Source organism: Bombina bombina, chromosome 12, assembly GCF_027579735.1.
Source record: "Bombina bombina isolate aBomBom1 chromosome 12, aBomBom1.pri, whole genome shotgun sequence".
Lineage (NCBI taxonomy): Eukaryota > Metazoa > Chordata > Amphibia > Anura > Bombinatoridae > Bombina > Bombina bombina.
Window position 1 is genome coordinate 124,871,010 of NC_069510.1, and position 26,663 is coordinate 124,897,672.

A 26,663-nucleotide genomic window follows, 5' to 3' on the forward strand; every position below is an offset into this window, starting at 1 on the left:
GGCCGAGGAGAAGACTGAAGGGCCAGACAAGAGTCGAGGATCTTTGATTTTCTGACCTTTGTCAAAAATATTCTCATTGATAAGGAATCTATTATGGTTCCCAGCTACACAACCCTTGTAGCTGGAATCAAAGAACTGTTTCCCAAATTTACATTCCATCCGTGAGAACGCAGAAAAAGATAACATCTCTGTGTGAGAGTTTGCTTGTTGAAAGGAAGGCGCCTGGACCAGAATGTCATCCAGATAAGGCGCCACAGCAATGCCCCGCAACCGGAGCACCGCCAACAGGGCTCCCAGGACCTTTGAGAAAATTCTGGGAGCTGTGGCAAGGCCGAATGGAAGAGCCACAAACTGGAAGTGTTTGTCTAGAAAGGCAAACCTCAGAAACTTGTGATGATCCCTGTGGATGGGAACATGTAGGTACGCATCCTTTAAATCTACAGTTGTCATGAGTTGACCCTCTTGACCCAAGGGAAGAATTGAACGAATAGTTTCCATCTTGAAGGACGTTACTCTGAGAAACTTGTTTAGACTTTTGAGATCTAAAACTGATCTGAAGGTTCCCACTTTTTGGAACCACAAACAGATTGGAGTAGAATCCCAGACCCTGTTCCTGCATTGGAACAGGAACCATCACTCCTAGGTCAGAAAGGTCCAGGACACAGTGTAAGAATGCCTCTCTTTTTATCTGGTCTACAGATAACCTTGAGAGCAGAAACCTGCCCCTGGGAGGAAAGGTTTTGAAATCTAGTTTGTATCCCTGGGACACGGATGTCCCACTGCCCAGGGATCTGGCACATCCCGAACCCAGGCCTAAAGGAAGAAAGAAAGCCTGCCCACCACAAGACCCGGTCCCGGATCGGGGGCAGACCCTTCGTGCTGACTTAGAGTCACTAACAGGCTTCTTAGATTGCTTCCCCTTGTTCCAAGACTGATTGGACCTCCAGGAAGACTTGGACTGTTCCCGTTTGGCAGAGGGTGAGGAAGATTTACCCTTGAAGTTTCGAAAGGAACGAAAATTACTCTGACGTCCCTTCTGCTTATTCCTCTTATCCTGAGGGAGGAAATGTCCCTTTCCTCCCATAATATATTAAATAATTTCAGCCAAGCCCAGCCCAAACAAGGTCTTACCCTTGTAGGGAATCGCCAAAAGCTTAGACTTCGATGACACATTCGCAGACCAGGGCTTCAACCATAAAACTCTGAGGGCCAGTACGGCAAAGCCAGAGATCTTTGCTCCCAACTTAATGACTTGTAGGGAAGCATCCATAATAAAGGTATTGGCCAACTTAAGAGCCTTAATCCTATCCTGGATCTCCTCAAGGGGAGTATCTGTCTGAATAGAATCAGACAACGTATCAAACCAGTATGCTGCCGCACTGGTGACGGTAGCAATACACACCGCAGGTTGCCATTGTAAACCCTGGTGTACATACATCTTTTTTAAGTAACCTTTCCAACTTCTTATCCATAGGATCCTTAAAAGAACAGCAATCCTCTATGGGAATAGTGGATCTCTTAGCCAAAGTGGAAATAGTCCCTTCCACCTTGGGGACCGTCTACCAAGATTCCTTGGTAAAGTCAGATATTGGGAACAACATCTTAAAAATTGGGGATGGAGAAAAAGGGATACCAGGTCTCTCCCATTCCCGAGCAATAATCTCTATAGCCCGGTCAGGAACCGGAAAAACCTCCACCGAGGAAGTAACGTCAAAGTATTTGTTTAACTTACTAAACTTCTTAGGATTGACTACGGCAGTCATGTCAGTCGTCCATGGTGGCCAAAACCTCTTTAAGTAACAACCGGAGGTGTTCTAGCTTAAACCTGAAGGATACAACTTCAGCATCAGAAGAAGGAATTACACTGTCTGAGTCTGAGACTTCACCCTCAAATGCTACCGAAGTATCTTCCTCCTCAGACTTCTGGGAAGGAACAATCTAAATAGCCACAACTGTGTCAGAAACCTTACTTACTGATTCCTTATATTTCCTCTTGCGCTTTCCCTGAAGCATGGGAAAGGCAGACAGCGCATCAGTTACCGCAGAAGATATGTGGGTAGCAATGTATTGCAACGTAACTCCAACCGGAGTGTAAGAGGAAAGGCAGGGCACTGCATGTGTATACGATAAAGTTTGGGGCACTTGAGGAGAAAGCTGCGGCATATCTTGAACAGGGGACCCCTGAACAGCCTCCGCATTAGATAACGATGGTTCAGATTTAAAAAGTCTATTCCTGTAATTTAATGTTCTTTCAATAGATGAGGAACAAAAAGAGATTGGGGGCTCCACATTAGAGTCAAAACACAAGCCACATGTAACGTTTTGAAGGGCCTCTTGATCCATCTTTACCCAATGTTCAAACAAAATAAACACAACTGCTTTATTTAGGTTAGAAAAATAACACCAGGGGGCGTGTCCAAGCAGCGGCTCAGTGCAGTCGCATTTTCCTGAGCTCTGGGAGTGTGGGTTATAAGCCGATTAATATCAACTCACAAATACGGCACTTGCTAACCAATTGATCTTTACACAGCTTAATACAATTATCTCTGGCAGTACGTGTGATCCCAGGGCTAGAAACGGACAACAGAGGCCTGTAACAGCGGCGATCTCACAGGCAGCGCTCCCCCCCTGATTACTGATCAGGGGTGATCAACCAGAACTGATCCTAGAATAAAACCAATCTTACTACTTCGCTCTTACTTACTGGTTTTTCTTTCCTCCCTCCTCCTTACCTTCCCGGCAAAGTTTGCTTGTCGCATACTTCAAATCTCTGAAAAAGAAAATGGCGGCTACTGTAACAGACATGGAGAGAGACAACACCCTTACATCGCTTGACCGTACTCTGCTTAAATTAGAAGCTTTATTTCAGAATCTAATGGACAAGGCTCCGTCAGAGCAGGACCTTCTCTCACTTATGCAGACAGCTTCACCGTTAACCTTGAAGAAACCACTGCCTCTGCAACCAAAGACCCCGGAGTGTGACATACCTTTTGGACCTAGGAAGGTCTCAGAATCCAACAAACAGCTGCCAGGAGAACTTGATCAATCTGATCTCCTGGGCGCGCTTCCCCTTAAACCTACAATGCGGCATGGAGAAGGCGAGTCAATGGCGACCGCTAAAGAAAAAAAGCCCATGGAAAAACCTTCACGCTCACCACCGGACATTCTGGATTACAAATACTCTGACCTCAACTTCAGTTGGATGCCTGCTCAGCATTCATCCCTGATCCGAACCGCAGAGACTAAAAAAGACCATGTCAACCTCAAAGAAGTACAGGGTTTTACTTCCAAAACACCGTACATATGGAACTCTCCTAATACAACGAAAAAGCTGATTTCATTTTCTCTGAGAAAACACATGACTGTGCTTAAACTCCCACATGCAACGCAGGTCCCCATGGAGAAACAGATCACTTTTCCTGCGGTATTTGACACCTCATGGCCCAGGGGGGTGTCGGATATACACATAAGCAAAGCTCTATATCCTAAAATCTTATACCCGACTTAAACAACTCCTAGGGGCTATGAAAGTAATGCATCTAACTGCCAGCCGTTAAAATGTGAATAGGTTAATGTATTGCATTGCTTTATTTAGATTTCACCTGTTCATTAAGTTTTATTTTTCCCTTTTTTATGCTTAATTTGTAGATAGGCTGACAGAATGTTATGTAAAGCCTTCACACCTCGCTGCTCTCAATATATGACTCACACTTGTACCGCAAAGCCAGAGCTGGAGCCTTATAATGTTTTTTTTTTATTGACAGGACACTTCCTTGGCTTTTGTGTAACCCTAAATGTATATATTTTTATATGTGGCAATCCCATGGCATTAAAACACATTGAGTAATTTAGCTTCAGCTCCTCCCATACCGCCAGTGGCCGAAGCGGTGTGGGGCAGGTCCCTACATAGAATGTGTAGATACTTCTGTTAAACAGCTGGGTAGATTTGCCATACTTTTTTAGCGGAGCTTAGCTCCGGCTCATTTACCACCCGCATACGAGGCAGGGGAGGGAGCAATAAACCGTTACATCTCTGAAGGTAAAAATATGCACCTATCTGTAAAGTAGAAGATGTGGCTGTAACTCATACTATCGACTCGAGTTCTGGTTGTCCACAATAGTTTTTGTTAGGTTTGTTTTGATGTTTGTTATTATTGTTTAGTCACGCACTGGACATCTGCAAGTTACCCCCAAACTTTCCGTTTCTGATTCTCCTTATTGTTATGAGATCCATAAGAGGTCTCTTCTACTGGGGTATAAAAAGAGCGTTTGGCATGCACAGCCCACACGTCCTGTATATGAGCTCAGACAACTCTCTTAAATCACAGGATTGACTTTCCTTTATTTATAACTTACAGATTTGTCTACCAGATATTTATTTGCCTTTTTTTTTTTTCTTCACTTTACAAATATAGTCTTATAATAATTATGGCCTGCTGGACGTGTGGAGACACAGTAAAGGAACATGTTTGTACAACTCAATCAGTATTATGCAGTGACTGTTTATGTACCCACAATGTGTTTGAATTGATATTTTCTAATCTGCTGTAAAACATAAATCTTTTCAATAAAGCTCTTTGAAAATAAAAAAAAAAAAAAAACAAAAAAAAAAAAGAAAAATAACACCAAAAACGTTACTTTCACTTTAAATATTAAAAGTAAAAAAAAATGTTTTCTTTATTCTTTAACTACAGCTAAGCAGCAGTTCATTATAAACCTCAGACAGCCTCCTCACCTCAGCACTGCTTGCTGAGGCGCCTACCTGTCCTCCTGTGAAACCGGATTAAACTCTGAATACGATCCGGACTCAAAATCTAGCTGTTCAAAACGGCTACGAACTAAACACTACTCTACAAGCAGAGACGTAGCAAAATACCACTCCGGACCGGAACTAACAGGAAGTGCTCCGGAAAGTTGCGCAACACTAAATTGCCGCCTCAGAGAAACCACCTTTCCCATTTGTGGGCGTTTCTAACTAGAAAGAGACCGGCCACCATTAACATCAATGTCGGAGCCTTGTCACACAGTAAAAACACACTGTCTCTTGTCCCACAAAGTCCAGAATTAAACAGGAACAATTAAAACACATCTGAGCCTCTCCAAAAGTTTTAACGTCCCCAGTGCCTGCATACACTGCCTACATAAATCCTATTAACCCCAAGTAGGATTGTTAGTGTTTAACATCCCAAAAAACAGACTTAACTGATAAAGTGCCATATTCTCCTCTTGTCCTAGTCATGAAAATAAAACTAGGCACTTACCTGAAGATCAATCTGCCCGGCAGCAGGGCAGCTCACATGGTATGAGAGGTCATCTCCCTAACATGAACCCTTGGGAATATTAGGACTGAATAATCCTAATCAGGCTTTCAGGATAGGGCAGCAACAACTATTTGGGAGGAGGCGCAGTGAGGATTATACCCCACAAGTTCCCAGTTGCGTAAAAGCCACAACTGCTCTACTGAAGAGACTGACATGGGCTATGGCTAAACCCCAGGAAGAAGCAGGACAATCTTGATATGCTTTAAAATAATGAAATCTTAATATAAGAATCTTCTTTCAGACACCTAAACTTTACCACCTCCTTGCTTTTAACGTAGGCAAAGAGAATGACTGAGGTTGGAGGGAAGGGAGGTGATACTTAACAGCTTTGCTGTGGTGCTCTTTGCCTCCTCCTGCTGGCCAGGAGTGATATTCCCAATAGTAATTAGAGATGATCCGTGGACTCACTGTGTCATTAGAAAGAAATACCAGTCATTGTAATCTTATTTCCTTTTATCTTTGCACACACAAGTAGCACACCCCAACAAAATGTAAATGTGAAATACAAGAGCAGACAGAAGAAAAACAGCAAATCAAAAATTATAGTTAAAGTGAAAGTAAATCCTAGGATTGACTTTTGAAACAAATAAAGGGGACTTTCATTCATGAAGTATAAGATACTTCATGTAGAAAGCTCCTTTATTTGTTTTAACCGATCGCCGTTTTTAGCTGCTACAGCAGCCCACGGCTAAAAAAAAAATTTGCTAAGAGGTGACGTTTTCACCTCTTAGCCAATAGCTGTGCGGTAAATCCTATTGGCTAAGAAGTGAAAACGTTACTTCTTAGCAAAAAATTTTTTTAGCCGTGGGCTGCTGTAGCAGCTAAGAACGGCTAGCAGTTAAAACAAATAAAGGAGCTTTCTACATGAAGTATCTTATACTTCATGAATGAAAGTCCCCTTTGATTCAAAAGTCAATCCTAGCGTTTGTAAAACGCTAGGATTTACTTTCACTTTAACACACAAAACAAAATTTATGCTTACCTGATAAATTTCTTTCTTTTGCGATGTACCGAGTCCACGGTTTCATCCTTACTTGTGGGATATTATCCTTCCTAACAGGAAGTAGCAAAGAGAGCACCACAGCAGAGCTGTCTATATAGCTCCCCCCTTAACTCCACCCCCCAGTCATTCGACCGAAGTCCAAGGAAGAAAAAGGAGAAACTATAAGGTGCAGAGGTGACTGAAGTTTTCAAGAAAAAATACTATCCGTCTTGAATAGACAGGGCGGGCCGTGGACTCGGTAAATCGCAAAAGAAAGAAATTTATCAGGTAAGCATAAATTTTGTTTTCTTTTGCATGATGTACCGAGTCCATGGTTTCATCCTTACTTGTGGGATACCAATACCAAAGCTTTAGGACACGGATGAAGGGAGGGACAAGACAGGAACCTAAACAGAAGGCACCACTGCTTGCAAAACCTTTCTACCAAAAATAGCCTCCGAAGAAGCAAAAGTATCAAATTTGTAAAATTTGGAAAAGGTATGAAGCGAAGACCAAGTCGCAGCCTTACAAATCTGTTCAACAGAAGCATCATTTTTAAAAGCCCATGTGGCAGCCACCTCTCTAGTGGAGTGAGCTGTAATTCTTTCAGGAGGCTGCAGTCGAGCAGTCTCATAAGCCAAACAGATGATGCTTTTCAGCCAAAAGGAAAGAGGTAGCCGTAGCCTTTTGACCTCTACGCTTTCCAGCATAGACAACAAACAAAGAAGATGTTTGACGAAAATCTTTGGTTGCCTGCAAATAAAACTTCAAAGGACGAACCACGTCCAAGTTGTGCAAAAGACGTTCCTTCTTAGAAGAAGTATTAGGACACAGAGAAGGAACAACAATTTCCTGATTGATATTCCTGTTAGTAACAACCTTAGGGAGGAACCCAGGTTTGGTACGCAACACCACCAGCATGGAAAACAAGATAAGGCGAGTCACATTGTAATGCAGATAGTTCAGAAACTCTTCAAGCTGAAGAGATAGCAACTAGAAACAGAACTTTCCAAGATAGAAGCTTAATATCTATGGAATACATGGGTTCAAACGGAACCCCCTGAAGAACTTTAAGAACTAAATTTAGACTCCATGGCGGAGCAACAGGTTTAAACACAGGCTTGATTCTGACTAAAGCCTGACAGAAAGCCCGAACGTCTGGGACATCTGCCAGACACTTGTGCAATAGAATAGACAAAGCAGATATCTGCCCTTTTAAGGAACTAGCTGACAATCCTTTCTCCAATCCCTCTTGGAGAAAGGACAAAATCCTAGGAATCCTGATCTTACTCCATGAGTAACCTTTGGATTTGCACCAAAAAAGATATTTACGCCATATATTATGATAGATTTTCCTGGAGACAGGCTTTCGAGCCTGAATCAAGGAATCTATGACCGACTCAGAGAAACCCCGCTTTGATAAAATCAAGCGTACAATCTCCAAGCAGTCAGTTGCAGAGAAATTAGATTTGGATACTTGAACGGACCTTGAATCAAAAGGTCCTGCCTCAGTGGCAGAGACCATGGTGGCAGAGATGACATGTCCACCAGGTCTGCATACCAAGTCCTGCGTGGCCACGCAGGTGCCATCAAAATCACAGAAGCTCTCTCCTGCTTGATTATGGCAATCAGACGCGGAAGGAGAGGGAATGGTGGAAACACATAAGCCAGGTTGAACGACCAGGGTACTGCTAGAGCATCTATCAGTACTGCCTGAGAATCCCTTGACCTGGACCCGTAACAAGGAAGTTTGGCGTTCTGACGAGACGCCATCAGATCCAACTCTGGTGTGCCCCATAGCTGAACTAGTTGAGCAAACACCTCCGGATGGAGTTCCCACTCCCCCGGATGAAAAGTCTGACGAAAAATCTGATGAAAAATCCGCCTCCCAGTTCTCTACCCCTGGGAAATAGATTGCTGATAGATGGCAAGAGTGAGTTTCTGCCCATCCGATTATTCTGAAAACTTCTATCATTGCTAAGGAACTCCTTGTTCCCCCCTGATGATTGATATAAGCCACAGTCGTGATGTTGTCCGACTGAAAATCTGATGAATCTGGCTGAAGCCAATTGAGGACATGCCTGAAAAGCATTGAATATCGCTCTTAATTCCAGAATATTTAACGGTAGGAGGGCCTCCTCATGAGTCCACAAACCCTGAGCTTTCAGGGAATTCCAGACTGCACCCCAGCCCAGTAGGCTGGCGTCCGTCGTCACTATAACCCATGATTGCCTGCGGAAACACATTCCCTGGGACAGGTGATCCTGTGACAACCACCAAAGAAGAGAATCTCTGGTCTCCTGATCCAGATATATCTGAGGAAATAAATCTGCATAATCCCCATTCCACTGTCTGAGCATGCATAGTTGCAGTGGTCTGAGATGTAAACGAGCAAACGGAACTATGTCCATTGCCCCTACCATTAGTCCGATTACCTCCATACACTGAGCCACTGACGGCCGAGGCATGGAATGAAGAGCTCGGCAGGTGGCTAAAATCTTTGACTTCCTGACCTGAGCCACTGACGGCCGAGGGATGGAATGAAGAGCTCGGCAGGTGGCTAAAATCTTTGACTTCCTGACCTCCGTCTGAAATATTTTCATGTCTACCGAGTCTATCAGAGTCCCTAGGAATGAAACTCTTGTGAGAGGGGAAAGAGAACTGTTTTTTACGTTCACCTTCCACCCATGAGATCTTAGAAAGGCCAACACGAAGTCCGTGTGAGACTTGGCTAGTTGGAAAGTCGACGTTTGAATTAGGATATCGTCTAGATAAGGCGCCACTGCTATGCCCCGCGGCCTTAGGACTGCCAGAAGGGCCCCTAGCACCGTTGTGAAAATTCTGGGAGCTGTGGCCAACCCGAAGGGAAGAGCCACAAACTAGTAATGCTTGTCCAGAAAGGCAAACCTGAGAAATTGGTAATGATCTTTGTGGATAGGAATGTGTAGGTACGCATTCTTTAAGTCCACGGTGGTCATATATTGACCCTCCAGGATCGTTGGTAAAATAGTCCGAATGGTCTCCATCTTGAAGGATGGGACTCTGAGGAATTGGTTAAGGATCTTGACATCTAGGATTGGTCTGAAGGTTCAATCTTTTTAGGGAACCATAAACAGATTGGAGTAGAACCACAGTTTGGAGTAGAACCCCTGCCCCTGTTCTGTTTTTGGAACTGGGCAGATCACTCCCATGGTAAATAGATCTTCTACACGGCGTAAGAACGCCTCTCTTTTTGTCTGGATTACAGACAATTGAGAAAGATGGAATCTCCCCGTTATAGGAGAATCTTTGAAATCTAGAAGATACCCCTGGGTTACGATTTCTACAGCCCAGGAGTCCTGAACGTCTCTTGCCCAAGCCTGAGCAAAGAGAGAAAGTCTGCCCCCTACTAGATCCGCTCCCGGATCGTGGGCTACCCCTTCATGCTGTCTTGGTGGCAGCAGCAGGCTTCTTGGCCTGTTTACCTTTGTTCCAAGCCTGGTTAGGTCTCCAGACTGACTTGGATTGAGCAAAATTCCCCTCTTGCCTTGCAGCAGGAGAAGAGGAAGCGGGACCACCTTTGAAGTTTCGGAAGGAACGAAAATTATTTTGTTTGACTTATCCTGAGGGAGGGCATGACCCTTCCCTCCAGTGATATCTGAAATGATCCCTATCAGTTCAGGCCCGAATAGGGTCTTACCCTTGAAAGGGATGGTCAAAAGCTTAGATTTTGATGACACATCAGCCGACCAGGACTTAAGCCCCAGATGAAAGCAGCATCTGTAATGAAAGAATTAGCTAGCTTAAGAGCCCTAATTCTATCCAGAATATCATCTAATGGGGTCTCCACCTGAAGAGCCTTGTCCAGAGCCTCGAACCAAAAGGCAGCTGTAGTGGTTACAGGAACAATGCACGCTATAGGCTGGAGAAGAAACCCCTGATGAACAAAAATTTTCTTTAGGAGACCCTCTAATTTTTTATCCATAGGATCTTTGAAAGCACAACTGTCCTCAATAGGTATAGTTGTACGCTTAGCTAGAGTAGAAATAGCTCCCTCCACCTTAGGGACCGTCTGCCACGAGTCCCGCACAGCGTCTGATATGGGAAACATTTTCTTAAAAGTAGGAGGGGGGGTGAACGGAATACCTGGTCTATCCCACTCCTTAGTAACAATTTCCGAAATCCTCTTAGGGACTGGAAAAACATCAGTGTAGGTAGGAACCTCTAGGAATTTGTCCATTTTACACAATTTCTCTGGAACTACAATAGGGTCACAATCATTCAGAGTCGCTAAAACCTCCCTGAGCAATAAGCGGAGGTGTTCTAGTTTAAATTTAAAAAGCCGTCATATCTGAATCTGTCTGAGGGAACATATTTCCTAAGTCGGAAATCTCTCCCTCAGCCAGCAAATCTCTCACATCAGAACATTGTGAGGGTACATCAGATATAGCTAATAAAGCGTCAGAGGGCTCAGTGTTTGTTCTCACACCAGACCTACTGCGCTTCCCCTGAAACCCCGGCAGCTTAGATAAAACCTCTGTGAGGGTAGTATTCATAACTGCGGCCATATCTTGCAGGGTGAAAGAATTAGACGCACTAAAGTACTTGGCGTCGCTTGTGCGGGCGTTAACGGTTGTGACACTTGGGGAGAATTAGATGGTCTATCCTGATTCTCTTATGACTGAGAATCATCCTGTGACATACTTTTAGTAGCTAAAATATGTTCTTTATTGACCTTTTATTGCATGAGGGACACAATGGCTTCTAAACATATTAAACATTGACTTTCCTCAATGTCAGGCATGTTGAACAGGCTAGTAATGACTACAAACAAGCATGAAAACACTTTATTTAGTGAAAAAAATAATCTTAAAAAACGGTACTGTGCCTTTAAGAGAAAAAAAGCATACACTTTCTGCAAAACAGCCTAAACATGCACCACATTTTTCAAAATTTTGTATGTAGACACACTATAGGTAGTTAAGATTGCACCAGAATTTTTTTTTAACAATTAACCCCTTAATGTCCAAACCGGATCGAAAATAGGCCCAAATCCGGAAGAAAAAAAACTCAGCACCTTGCCACAGCCCTGCTGTGGCCCTACCTGCCCTCAGGGGTCGAAAGTGTGGGGTAAAAGCTTTGATTTGGCCCCAAACCTACACCAGGGCCCTCAGGAGTTAGCTTGCTGCTTGTTGTACAAAACTAAGTGCGCAACAGAGGCGCGAAAATAGGCCCCACCCATCTCACTCGATGTTCCCTGAGCCTTAAAGAACCGCACCAGAGCGGTTATAACTAGCCATGTGGGTTCCAAGACCCTAAAAATAAGCCATGTGTGTCCTAATAAAGTTGCCCAACACGTTTATTACCCACAAAAAACGATAAAGCACTCTCATCCATAAAACGTTTGCACACAAACATTTTACATTCAGTGTCAACCATATATGTAATTGGCCCCATAAGCAAGCTAAGTAATGCCCTTCTTTTTAGCTCTAGGATTACTGCTTACCCTCCTGGGTATAATGTCAGTGTTCCTGAAATATCACAGTCTCTCCAGAAAAAAATGACTGAACATATCTCATTGCTGTATAGCATGAAACCGTTCCTCACAATTAAGTTTTCCTGTACTCCTCAGCTTCTGTGGGAACAGCATTGGACCTTAGTTACAAATGCTAAGATCATCATCCTCTAGGCAGAAATCTTCATCCATCTCCTGCCTGAGAGTAAATAGTACACACCGGTACCATTTAAAAATAAACTCTTGCTTGAAGAAAATAAAAACTAACAGTTTATCACCTCTTTCACTTTACCCTTCCTGCTTAGAGCCGGCAAAGAGAATGACTGGGGGGTGGAGTTAAGGGGGGAGCTATATAGACAGCTCTGCTGTGGGTGCTCTCTTTGCCACTACCTGTTAGGAAGGATAATATCCCAAAAGTAAGGATGAAACCGTGGACTTGGTACATCTTGCAAAAGAAAATCATGTTAAACAGACACCTAACTTATAGCGATGAGTTCTGACAAACCACTACCTTACATAGGAGTCTTCGAAATGACTAACTTACATAGGGGTCTTCAGACTAAATAAATAACTTACATAGGGGTCTTCAGACTAAATGAATAACTTACATAGGGGTCTTTAGACGAAATACATAACTTACATAGGGGTCTTCAGACTAAATGATTAACTTACATAGGGGTCTTTAGACGAAATACATAACTTACATCGGGGTCTTCGGAAGAAATTAACTTGCATAGGGTCCTCAGACTAAATAAATAACTTACATAGGGATCATCAGAAGAAATTAAGAACTTACATAGGGGTCTTCAGAAGAAATGAAGAACTTCCATAGGGGTATTCAGAAGAAATTAATAAAAGTTGTAAATGCAATTGCAGGACCAGCCTAAAACAGAGCAGGCATCTTTTTACTTTATAAGCTATAGATTTTCCAGCTGGAAATTTGTGCAGACATAACGTTTCACCATGTTCCTGCTAAATAACATGTCTCTCAGGATTTAGCTAATCTCTCTCTTCTTCATGGTTAGATTCCAGTAGGGTCGCTACGGAAAAGGTTAAAAAGAAGTTATAAGTCTTTAAAGACCAGAGGTAAAACACCATAAGAGCACTTAATACACCTGTGCCAGATATGTACTCTGGGAATGTCTCTTCAGCACACTGGACATTTCATGAAACTATCAAATAGAAATTGAAGCATATGACATTTATCAGCAGCATTTTCCTGACAGCTGTATTCATGCAAACATGGCAACTCAAAACAACCTGCACATGTAGATATGTTTCAAGCTTGCTAAAGTGGATTTACTATTGGTTAATCCAAACTCTTTTCCATCTTATTGTCAATCTGTCAAATGCAGAATGAAAAACACATTTGAAAGAAAGAGCCAACCTTGTATCAGAGGATTTTACCATACAGGGTACATCTAATCTTATCCGTAGAGAGAATAAGAAGCACCTTGGCCAATAAAGCAGAATTGTCCTCTCTACTAATCTACAACATAGAATCTTTGTTGGTGCCCAATGTACGTGAAGATTTTAAGGAAATGCATAGGCTCGAGGAAAGTTGCATCTTATGGTAAACTCATCTATTACATACGGTTCTGGGAGGGGAAAGAAAAAGGCAGACTTTTCAACTTTTTTCCCGACTCAAAGCCATCAGATTTATTATTGTAGTAGTCCAATGCTGAGTCAGATGATGAACAAACATTGCACCGAGGCTCCACTGCAACAGAAGAATTTCTGTTTGGCTGAGATAGACCACCTCAGAAGATGAACTTGCTTTTTGTCCAGGAGAGGACTACCTGGCCACTGCTGAATCCACTTGTTTTCTTGCAACAGCAAAATTCTTCCTTTAAGTCTGATGATGATGACTGCTTGATTGTCTAAAAGGACTTTATCTAGCACAGTTTACTTTGCAATCAATCAGAAATATGTCAAAAGGCAATTAGTATTGTGTGCTGTCCTATAAAGTTCCCAGTCTAGCATACTCACACAGATTGTCAAGGATTTACATGTTCGACTTTGTATTGCACCGTCAACCATGATAATGTCAAATTTATTCTGTATAAAATTAAAATACAAGATAATTATCTGTTCTGTGTTAGAAGGCAAGCTTGAAGTGGATGCATCACTCATTTGCACGTTACCAACAGGACAATTTCTTTATGGTGTTTCACTGATGCAGCGACTACCAGATTGTGCAGAAATACTGTGGCTGCTGAATTATACTGGATAATTTCTCTTTTGGAAGGATTTGCAGGTTTAACTATATCCTGAACTCCACTCTCCAGAAATGTCAGTATGTATGGGCAATAAAGGACCCTTTTAGAATAAGCAATCCAGCAGTTCTGGTCAGGAAGAGCATAATAAAGAGCCCCTGTGTGTTTGCATGAAAGATCTTGGGAACTCACCGCAATAAGGATATTGCCTAGATGATACATTTTTACACCTTCATCAATGAAGTTTGCAAACAGCATAATTAGAACATATGTAAACAATCTTCGTGTTTAGTGTAAAGTCCAAAAGAAAGGCAAAACGGCAAATGGTCTTCTGCTATGGCAAAAGTAGAAAATGCTGTGTGCACAAGCTGCTGACGTATGCAGCTATGCATTGTTACAGAAACTTCACCAGACAAAGATATACGCAAATATCAAGGTAACTGCCACCATGGAAGGCTTTGTAGGTATCATGGTCTCACAATAAGTGCCATGAATCCCCTTCCTTGGGAACCATAAACTGATAAGTACAGAACACAGTTTTGATCTGTTGAGGAAGAAAAGTCTAAATGGATTTATAGCATTGAGAAGTAGTAGTTTATAGGAACCTCCCAGAAACAAAGATATAACTCAATATTTTTATGATATTTCTTCCTTCAGTGCCAATATTAGCCATGCTGTACATATCAGCCGTATGATATATTCTCTAACACAGTACAATACAATAGTAACGTACCAGCTGCTGAAAGGTACTTGAGACTCAGTGACAGATGATGTAAAGTTCTTCGCTTGGCAAGATTATCCAAGACAACTTGTAAGTATTGTGAGGTTCCTCTGAGAAGTTAAGAAAGCTTGAGAGTTGTTTATCGTGCTAAACAGGTTCTGAATGTGAAGGAGAGACTCATACATTACAATATATAATGCAGCAATATATATATATATTGAGCGTAATTTGTCTCTGTGTATGCGAGTTTTTGATCACCGGCCATTAATGGTAGAACACTCTTGAATTCCACGGCATAACCCTTTCTGATAACATCCAATGCCCATAACTCGGTGAAAGTAACTAGAGAACAGGATATAACTGAGCAAGATTATGTGGAATTAGCAAATGCGTTTCAGTTTTCCTCAAGTCTGAAACATATATAACAAAACAAGCACACTAGCCCAAATAAACAGTGCAAATGCACCATACAATGCCATAAACAAACAACCATAAATAATGCCAGTGTAATTAAAACCTCAAGCAGGTGCTGAACCATAAATAATCAGCGTATACAAATATGACAAATAGGTGCAAGTCACAGACTCATTAGGGTTAGAGTCTTTCTGTTAAATACTGCATAAGAACCTCTGCACTATCCAACTTATACTGTCTGCAAGACAGAGAGAAGGAAAAAACTAAATTTATGCTTATCTGATAAATTATGTTTACAAATCCATTCTAATTACTCGTGGGAATTCAACTCCTGGTTACCAGGAGGAGGCAAAGAACACCCCAGCAAAGCTTTAAAGGGACACTAAACCAAAAAAAATCTTTCAATATTCAGATAGAGCATGTAATTTTAAGCAACTTTCTAATTTACTCCTATTATCAATTTTTCTTCGTTCTCTTGCTATCTTTACTTAAAAAGCAGGAATGTGATGCATAGGAGCCGGTCCATTTTTGGTTGAGAACATGGGTTATGCTTGCTTATTGGTGGCTAAATGTAAGCCTCCAATAAGCAAGCGCTATCCATGGTGCTGAACCTTAAATGGGCTGGCTGCTAAGATTTACATTTCTGCTTTTAAAATAAAGATAGCAAGAGAGCGAAGGAAAATTGATAATAGGAGTAAATTAGAAAGTTGCTTAAAATGTCATGCTCTATCTGAATCATTAAAGGGACACTGAACCCAATTTTTTTCTTTAAGTATCCCTTTCCCCTTCCCATAAAACACCAGTCATTCAGTCGAGGGAATACGGAAAGAAAAGAGAACACAAAGGGTATAGAGGTGCCTGAAGTTTAGAGAAAAAAAAAGCCGTCTTGAATTTAGACAAGAGTGGGTCGTGGACTCTCCATGCCAGGAAAATAATTAATCAGGTAAGCATGAATTTTGTTTTCTTTCCAATGGCATGGAGAGTCCATTAATCTATTTTAATTATTGATAGTGGAGTACACCTAGCACCTACTAAATAAGACCTCTGGCTTTGATAATTTGACACCTAGTTGTCAACATGGAAAGATGAAACTAATAAGGTATACTAAAGCGCCAACTATACGAAGGCTGGGTCTGGACCAAATTCAATATTATCAAACGATTATAATAAACAATTTATTGAGTACTATCGAGTACTAATAATACTATTATGTGTATGTGGTAAACACAAAGTTGAATTTTTGTTGTGAACCTTATACTTAATCTGGAATTTTTTAGGAATATTTTTTAAGAGCAATGTTTGCACAATTTTAAATGCCATATCTGCTACATAACTATTTGTTTTAACTATTCATTAAGCTATTATTGCTGTATAAATTTGTGTATGTGGTAAACACAAAGTTGAATTTCTGTTGTGAGCCTTATACTAAATTTGGAATTTTTTAGGAATATTTTTAAGAGCAATGTTTGCACAATTTAAAATGCTATATCTGTTACATAACTATTTGTTTTAACTATTCATTTAGCTATTCTTGTTGTATAAATTTGATTGTTTATACATGGATCCATGTTTTTAACTTATTTGTGTACTCAATAAATTGTTTATTGTAATCGTTTGATAATATAGCATTTGGTCCAGACCCAGCCTTCATATAGTTGGCGCTTTGGTATACCTTATTAGTTTCATCTATTTTAATTACTAGTGGGAACCAATACCCAAGCTAGAGGACACAGAATGGAAAGGGAGGAAGAACAAGACAGGCGGACCTAAACGGAGGGCACCACCGCTTGAAGAACTTTTCTCCCAAAGGAAGCCTCAGCTGAAGCAAAAACATTGAAATTGTAAAATTTTGAAAATGTATGTAACGAGGACCAAGTAGCCGCCTTGCAAATTTGCTCCACAAAATCCTCATTTTTATAGGCCCATGAAGAAGAAACCGCCCTGGTTGAATGAGCCGTAATCATCTCAGGAGGTTGTTGACCAGCAGTCTCATATGCCAACTGAATGACACTTAGCAACCAAAAAGAGAGAGTAGTTTATGTGGCTTTCTGACCCTTACGTTTACCAGCGAATACTACAAAAAGGGCCGAAGATTGTTGGAAATCTCTAGAAGCCTGGAGATAAAATTTTAGAGCACAAACTACATCCAGGTTATGTAATAGACGTTCTTTCTGAGAAGGCTTAGGTCAGAATGAAGGAACGACAATTTCCTGATTGATATTACGGTCCAAAACCACCTTAGGAAGGAAACCCAATTTGGTATGAAGGACCGCCTTATATGCATGGAAAATAAGATAAGGGGGGTCACACTGTAGACTCGAAAGCTCTGAGACTCTACGAGCAGAAGAAATGGCTAGTAAAAACAAAACTTTCCAAGACAATAACTTAATATCAACAGAGTGCATAGGCTCAAACGGAGCCAGCTGCAGAACCCTAAGAACAAGATTAAGGCTCCATAGAGGAGCAACAAACTTAAAAACAGGCCTGATTCTGACCAGGGCCTGAACAAACGACTGAACATCTGGTAAGTCGGTCAAACAGATCAGAAAGGGCAGAAATCTAAACCTTCAAAGAACTGACTGATAAACCCTTCTCCAGGCCCTCCTGAAGAAAGGACAGAATGCGGCTATCACCAGAGGAAGGAGGGCAAACGGAGGAAACGGTTAAATTAGACTGAAGTCCCATGGAACCGCTAGAGCGTCCACCAGAGCTGCTTGAGGATCCCTTGATCTGGATTCGTATCTTGGAAGTTTGGTGTTTGAACGAGACGCCATCAGGTCTAACCCTGGAACTCCCGACCTGAGGGTTATCATTGAGAATACCTCCAGATGAAGAGCCCACTCCCCTGGGTGAAACGTCTGTCTGCTCAGGAAATCTGCTTCCCAGTTGTCCACACCTGGGATGTGAATGGCAGAAATGAGACAGTTGTGAGATTTCACACACCAAAGGATGAGAGACATCTCCTTCATAGCTAAGGAACTCTTCGTCCCTCCCTGATGGTTGACATAAGCCACAGATGTAATGTTGTCCGATTGAAATCTGATTAAACTGGACCAAACTCAGTTGAGGCCAAGTTATCAGTGCATTGAAGATTGCTTTCAATTCTAAGATATTTATTGGAAGGACAGACTCCTCCTCAGTCCAGGTTCTCTGAGCTCTTAAGGGACCCCAAACTGCTCCCCAGTCGGAAAGGCTGGCATCCGTGGTCACAATTTCCCAGGATGGTCTCAAGAAGCATGTTCACTTGGACAGATGGTCCTGAGAGAGCCACCAGGACAGAGAGTCTCATCAGGTTGTCTAGGACTATCCTCAGAGAGGACCGAGTGGTCTCCGTTCCATTATCTGAGCATGCATAACCGTAGGTCTCAGATGAAATCGAGCAAAAGGAATGTCCATGGAAGCCACCATTAGACCAATTACTTCCATAAACTGCGCCACCGATGGGCAGACAGATGACTGAAGATAAAGACAAGCAGCAAGAAGTTTGGATTTTCTGACTTCCGTTACGAAAATCTTCATCAAGATCGAGTCTATGATCGTCCCCAAAAAACATATGGTATTTGGCACCAATGAACTCTTTTCCAGATTCACCTTCCACCCATGAGAGCGGAGAATCAACAGAGAATCTGTATGGGATTTTGTTAAATAAAAAGATGGAGCCTGAACCAAGATATCGTCCCAATTCCTGGAGATCTTGCTACTGCCAAAGAGCACCTAGAGCCTTCATAGAGATTTGTGGGGCTGTGGCTAGGCCAAAAGGCTGGGCTGCAAATTGGAAGTGTTTGTACAGGAAGGCAAACCGTAGGAACTGAAAGTGATTCTTGTGAATAGGAACATGAAGGTAAGCGTCCTTCTGTTCGATGGTGGTCATATACTGACCCTCCTGAACCAAGAGCGAATCGACTCCATTTTGAAGGACGGAATCCTGAGAAAATTTGCTGAGGCACTTCGGGTCTAGAATGGTTCGAAAGATTCCCTCCTTTTTGAGAACCACAAATAGGTTGGAATAGAATTCTCGACCCTGCTCTGCTAGAGGAAGAGGAACGGTCACTCCTAGAGAAGAGAGATCCCTGACGAAGGTTAAGAATGCCTCTCTTTCTTCCTAGTTTGCTGATAATCTTGACAGGAGAAATCTGCCTCTGAGGATGAGATTTGAAACCTATCTTGTATCCCTGAGAGAAATTCCAATCCAAGACTCTTGAGAAAAAATTAAAGCCTGCCCCCTCAGATCAGAGGCGAACCCCTCATGCTGACTTGTTCTAAGAGAAAGGCTTTTTGGATTGCTCCAAGAGGGCTCGATCTGTTCAGGTTTGGAAGAAGAAGAGGATTTCTGTCCCTTGAAATTACGAAAGAAACGAAAATTTGAAGTCTGGCGACCTTAGGTCTAATCTTCTTAACCTGGGGCAAAAAGGCGCCCTTTCCACCCATGACCGTTGAGATGATTTTATCCTGGCCAGGACCAAAAAAGGTCTTCCCTTTAAAAGGAAGAGACAGAAGCCTAGACTTGGAAACCATGTCTGCCGACCAAGACTTCAGTCACAAGGCTCTGCGAGATAGAATGGCAAGACTGGAAGTCTTTGCACCGAGATGAACTACCTGCATACTGGCATCGCAAATGAAGGTATTAGCCAGTTGTAAGGCCTTGATCGTGTCTTGGATCTCCTCCACAGTAGTCTCCTCCAAAATTAAGCCCGATAAGAAGTCACACCAGTAAGAAGCAGCACCTGCGACAGCCGCTATACTAGCCACTGGCTGCCATAGCAACCCTTGGTGAAGAAATTTTTTTCTTAAAGGGACAAAACCCAAATTTTTTTGTTTCATGTTTCAGTAAGAGCATGAAATTTTAAGCAACTTTCTAGTTTACTCGTTTTATCAATTTTTCTTCGTTCTCTTGCTATCTTTATTTTAAAAGCAGGAATGTAAATCTTTGCAGCCAGCCCTTTTTAGGTTTAGCACCATGGATAGCGCTTGCTTATTGGAGGCGGACAATTACCCACCAATAAGCAAGCATAACCCAGGTTCTCAACCAAAAATGGGCCGGCTCCTATGCATCACATTCCTGCTTTTTAAATAAAGATAGCAAGAGAACAAAGAAAAATTGATAAAAAGGAGTAAATTAGAAAGTTGTTTAAAATTGCATGCTCTCTCAATCATGAAAGAAAAAAATTGGGTTTAGTGTCCCTTTAAGTACCCCTCCAGCTTCGTGTGCATAGGGTCTTTAAAAGAAGTGCCATCCTCCAGAGGAATCGTAGTTCTTTTAGCTAATGTGGAAATCGCTCCATCCACTTTAGGAACAGTACGCCAAAGTTCCCGCACAGAATCTGCAACAGGAAACATCTTCCTAAAAACAGGAGATGGTGTAAAGGGAACACCCGGTTTCTCCCATTCCTGAGAAATAATGTCTGACATACGAACAGGAAAAACTTCCACTGAAATAGGTTTGACATCAAAAACCTTGTTCAGTTTGGCAACGTTGGGAGTCTCAGATTCAGGTTCTGAATCCTCCAGAGTAGCTAGGACCTCTTTCAGAAGTAAACAGAGGTGCTAACCTCCTCTGAGTCTACGGTACTAACTGTAACAGACTCAGGATCAGAGATTTCTCCCTCAGAGGTAGCTGAAGAATTGTCATCCTCAGATAATTGGGATAAACTGACCAAAGCCACCTTGGTTTTAGATGATATACCTGACTTAGAGGAAATATTTTTAGTTTTTTTTTTTCCCCTCTTACCTGCAACAGGTAAAGCACTCAAAGCTGCAGAAACAGCAGAGGTAAGCTGTGCTTCAAAAATCACCTGGTAAAAAAAACACCTCCAGGTGCAGACTGAGAAGAAGCGCAGAGTACTTCTTGTGTAATGGCTAAGGACGGGGACTGAGGAGAAAGTTGAGGCATGTCAAGGGTTACATCCTGAGAGGCGGAGGGCTCAGAAGGGTTAAACTTTTTAGCATTTGCAGAGTCCTTATTTTTGCATTGTAACATTTTCTAAACATGAGCAAGGTTGCATAGAAGGAATCACATTGGCTTCCAGAATATATAAGCACTTCTTAAATGAAGCAGCTAAATCCATTTCCCTTTCCATAATGAAAGATTCTAGTTCAGCAAAATAAACATAACCCACACAAAAGGGATCTCCTCCACAGTATGCAAATAAAGAGTAAATAAAATAAGGCTGATAACACAGCCGTAACACAGAAACAGAAACAAAACGTTTGTGAACTAAAATGGCACCTCTATTCCCAAGAGTCGATGCCAGTGTGTCTTACCACCTCCTACAATATCTAGTCAGACAGTTAACACTCTCCGTAGACTGCACAGCGGCTCTCAGGAGATACGCTGCTAATTCCCAGAGATGAAGTCGCTCCTGCTATCGGAAGGAGAGAGGCGAACGTCACATGACTGCCCAGAGAAAAATTAACTGCGACAGTACAAAAAAGCTTGCGAAGATGCTGCGCTGTAGATCGCAAACTCTATTAAGTCACTAGTAAGAAAAACGCTCCTCCTAAATAACCCTTCAATAAAGATTAATATCAGCCCTTCCAAAAGCCTCTTATAAGACAGCCTCTGTCCCAGCTCAATCCTCTCTTTCTTAATATACGGTAAAACACAGCAGAGACATAGCTACTGAGCTATAAACAGATACTTAGCTCATCTGCATGACTGCCTGGCAGTTTCCGTCCCAGCTCAATGTAAAAACATGCATAGGAGAAACCTGCCTAACTGCCCAAAAACTAAATCCCAACAATGAGGAGATTTATATCCAAGTCCCTAGGCTCCACTATTATAAAGGAAGGGCATTTACCCTTAATGTGCTTGGACCTTCTCACCTAGAAGGGAAAAGCACGTACCTTAGGATCTCCAGTTGCAGGGCATGCACAGCGTCTCAGGTTTGACAGATTCAGCCGACGTCTGACAGGGACCTGAAGAAGATGGAAACTCTTACTCAGGAGAATAACATGGACACAGCATCGCCCCAATCCTTGCTTGCAGGGAAACTACCCATTAAAGGATTAATCTTCTTTAGACACCATCTTCGCACATCTCCATTATGTACAAAGGCAAAGAACGACTGGGGGTTTATGGGAAGGGATACTTAAAGCTTTGCTGGGGTGTTCTTTGCCTCCTCCTGGAGGCCAGGAGTTGAATTCCCACTAGTAATTAGAATGGATTTGTGGACTCTCTATGCCATTAGGGACAAAAAAAGCTACCTGCAGTGTGGTTTGGGAGAAAGCTACATTTTAAATTACTGGTTTCGCTAGGAAGTGATACACGAAGGAGCCCAGATATTGGAAATTCAGCTCTCACTGTTCAGATACAGATAGAAGGAGCTGAAGAAATAGGTACAAATAGAACAACAAAATAGTAATTGTCAGTGAAGGAGGAGGAGAAGTTATATACCTATAGAAGAGATTTGAGGCTTTGAGACTCTGCCAGGGTTCCATTTAAAATGAGGCAGTATTCCTTGGTGAGTGCTACTTGGGTAAACCAAGACAAATCACTATACCCTTCTTATGACTTATTCACTTATGGTAAAGCGCATGACAAAAGGCGCTACAGTTGTATACATTTATGTTTTTTTAAGAAATATAAAGTTTTACAATTTAAAAAAAAAACACCCAGGCTTCCAATCTGTTTAAATAAATAGCCCAAGGAGTGAATAATTCACAATACGGTTTGCTTTTGTTGGCCTCTTCAGGAGTACACAGAATTGTACTCCAATGTCACATTCAGACTCGGATGTCAGTGGGAGAGTCATATTTCATGCTATATAGAAACAAGTTTATCAACAAAGTGAAATGCAAGCCTTCCTACCCAATTCTGTCTACCAGAGGGTCCATGGATGGCTCCACCAAATGCCGATTTTGCTGCCTTCGTCCAAACCCTTGTTCCTTAAACAATTTGGTCAGTACGAGAAGTTCAGAGGGAGAAATGGCAAAGTATGCGTAATACAGGAAGATGATCTCCAACAGCATGGCCTGTTCCCTCAAACACTGCACAAACCAACGAGACACCTGGCGCTCTGTCTGAAATAAAAAGAACAGAAAGATTCATGGGAAGGCTGCAAGAACTTTACATCTGTAAACCATGAGCAACCGTCACACAAGTTATATGGCGCTCTTTAAACAAACGCAGCACAAAACTGTTTTACCATCAGGTTTCCATGTGTTTCCCATGTTGGAGCTTCTTGTTTAAAAAGATTCTCAAACTGCTTGTGGTATTTGCCTATGAAATCCTTCTCCTTCAGCGCATACACACAGCCCATGAACGCCTCCTGAGAAAGCAGCAGAAAATAAAGTCAGGAAAAGCAGTGTTCTATAAAGAGGGAACATTTGTCAGAAAACGCAACAGATCAGCCGGGACTTTCGCCATGTAAATACAGTCGCATGATGTGCGTGAAGGGAAATGCTTACCATAAACGGGTGCTTTTCATCTTGAAAATAAGTCAGGAGCTGTAGGACACATCGCAGCATGCAGATCCTTTCTTCATAGTAATACTCCGCTATCTTAAGAGCAAGAAGTAAAAACTAAGGTTTACTTGGGATATAGTTACAATCATTTCCTAGTAGCACTCAGCTGAGTTAGTCTCATAAACCTAACAGAGAGAGACAGTAATGTTATACAATACAGATAACAGTATTAGAAAACTCGCACAACTGCAATACTCTTTCTCTGCCAGCAGAGGACAGGCGTACATCCTATAGAACTGAGATCTCTGCTTGTTGCGCAATAGAGCTTATTCATGCTTGTCCCTAACTGACTGCAGCAAGACATAAGAATACATTTGCTTTTCTTTTTCTATTTAATAAAAACTGCTTGAATTTTAATTGGGTTTTTTTGCAATGCAGAGCTTAAAGTGGTGGTGAACATTACATGTTTTAAAATCAGGTCTGGAATCTATGCAATATTTTACAGGGACTTTAATTGATCACGTCTAATAGAGATGCACTTTTTAATCTAGCTGTGCTATTCTAATAGCCAGCGCTCCTGCCGGCCACTGTTCTCCAATCAGCGCTCTATCCATTCACCGCTTTGTTTTGTAGCTAGAGCGATGATTAGAGAACAGTTAAAAAAGCTCATAAAAAATATGAGTTTTGAAGTGGGCAGTGGAAGCGCAGGGTATTAGAATGGTACGGCTAAATTAAAAAGTAAATTACAGCGCATCTTCATTAGAAGTGATCAATTAAAGTCCCTGTAAAATATTGCATAGATTCTTGACCTGATTTTAAAATATGTGACAGTTCACCATCACTTTATAGGGACACTGTACTAAAAAATGTTTTTTCCCTTAATGTGTTCCAAACGACTTGTTATACCTACTGCAGAGTATTAAATGTATGTGACATTCTTCCTTCTGGTTTATTTCTGTATTTAAAATAGCCGTTTTTCTCATTAAAATCATCGGACATGCCCATAACAATGGACTGAGCCTGCTTAAAATGTTATTTATGTTCGGTATGGAAATGCTAATTATGGCTGGGGATTTGAATAAACAGAAGCTGCCATTTCACATACAAAATCTCTCTCCCCTTCATACCCTTACTGGGAGATTAATCAGTGATATTGTCTCCTCTTTACATAGGAAAACAAAATGTATGCTTACCAGATAGATTCCTTTCTTTCCTGGCAGGGAGAGTCCACGGCTTAATTCCTTAATGTCGGGAAATACAGAAGGAGGCAAAGACCCCCCAACCAAAGGCTTAAATATCCTTCCCACTTTCCCTATTCCCACCAGTCATTCGGCAGAGGGAACAAGGAAAAGTAGGAGAAACAGGGTATAAAGGTGCCAGAAGAATAACAAAAAAGGGAGCCGCCAAATAAATTCTTACGGGCAGGGTCGTGGACTCTCCCTACAAGGAAAGAAAGGAATTTATCTGGTAAGCATAAATTTTGTTTTCTTTCCATAAGGCAGGGAGAGTCCACGACTTCATTCCTTACTGTTGGGAAAACAATACCCAAGCTCCAGAGGACACTGACACTGAAGGAATAACGGGAGGGAAATAAAGAAAAAGGAGGACCCTAATCTGAGGGAACTACCGCCTGCAAAACCTTTCTCCCGAAAGCTGCTTCAGCCGAAGCAAACATCAAATTTTAAAATTTAGAAAAAGTGTGTATGGAGGACCAGGTAGCCGCCTTACAAATATAAACCATAGAGGCTTTGTTCTTAAAAGCCCAGGAAGAAGCAACTGCTCTAGTGGAATGAGCCGTAATCCTCTCAGGAGGCTGTTGCCCCGCTTTCTCATAGGCCAAGCGGATGACAATTCTCAAACAGAAAGACAAGGAAAACGTAGTGGCCTGCTGCCCCCTACATTTATCTGCATAAACGACAAAGATGAAGATTGTCTAAATATCTTAGTAGCCTGAAGGTAAAACTTCAGAGCACGAACCACATCTAGATTGTGAAGTAAACGTTCCTTCACTGGAGGAGGATTAGGATACAAGGAAGGAACAACAATCTCTTGGTTAATGTTACGATCTGACACCATCTAAGGAAGCAAACCTAACCTAGTACATAAAACCGCATTATCGGCATGGAAAACAAGGTAAGGTGGATCACACTGTAAAGCCGAAATCTCAGAGATAATGGCTGAGAGAAAAAAAAAAAAAAACTTTCCAAGATAACAGTTTAATGTCAACAGTATGCATAGGCTCAAACGGAGCCTGCTGCAAAACACGAAGAACAAGATTGAGACTCCAAGGCGGATATCTATCCCTTCAGAGAGCTGGCAGATAGACCTTTCTCCAATCCAGCTTGGAGAAAGGATAAAATTCTGGCAACTTTCACCTTATGCCAAGAGAAACCACGTTCCTCACACCAGTGCAGGTAAGTTCGCCACACCTTATGGTAGATGCGCCGAGTAACCAGCTTACAAGCTTGAATCAAAGTGTCTATGACACTATCAGAGAAACCTCTCCTGGCTAAGACTAAACGTTTAATCTCCACGCAGTCAGCCTCCGAGAATCTAGATTTTGATGTAGGAAGGGACCCTGTATCAGCAGGTCCCTGCGACAAGGTAACCTCCATAAAGGAGAAGAGGACATCCTCACCAGATCCGCGAACCAGGTCCTTCACAGCCAGGATGGAGCAAGTAGAATCACTGATGCTTGCTCCTGCTTGATGAGGGCCACCACACGAGGGAGAAGAGGCAATGGAGGAAAGAGATATGAGTCTGAACCTCCATGGAACCGCTAGAGCATCTATTAACTCTGCTTGAGGATCTCTCAATCTCGACCCGTACCTGGGTAGTTTGGCATTGAGACAAGAGACAATGAGATCTATCTCCGGCATCCCCCATCTGCTGCAAATCTCTTCAAACACCTCGGGTGGAAGGCCCTTTCCCCCGGGTGAAACGAATGTCTGCTGAGGAAGTCTGCTTCCCAGTTTTCCACACCCAGAATGTGGATCACTGCCATCATACAGTTGCGGGTCTCTGCCCATTCTAAGATTTGAGAGACCTTCCTCATCGCTAAGGAACTTCTCATTCCTCCCTGATGGTTGATGTAGGCATCAAACCAATCACC

At 42.1% G+C, this 26,663-nt stretch overlaps 1 protein-coding gene across 1 annotated transcript in view; it reads right to left on the reverse strand.

The window, feature by feature from the left end:
• Nucleotides 1-26,663, reverse strand: part of NUP188 (nucleoporin 188) — a gene marked incomplete in the record, with an annotated part of 235,410 nt that overhangs the window by 151,052 nt on the left and 57,695 nt on the right. Inside the window, 3 exon segments of the mRNA XM_053696185.1 lie at nucleotides 22,956-23,167; nucleotides 23,293-23,415; nucleotides 23,555-23,647. Coding sequence (XP_053552160.1) covers nucleotides 22,956-23,167; nucleotides 23,293-23,415; nucleotides 23,555-23,647 — 428 coding nt within the window.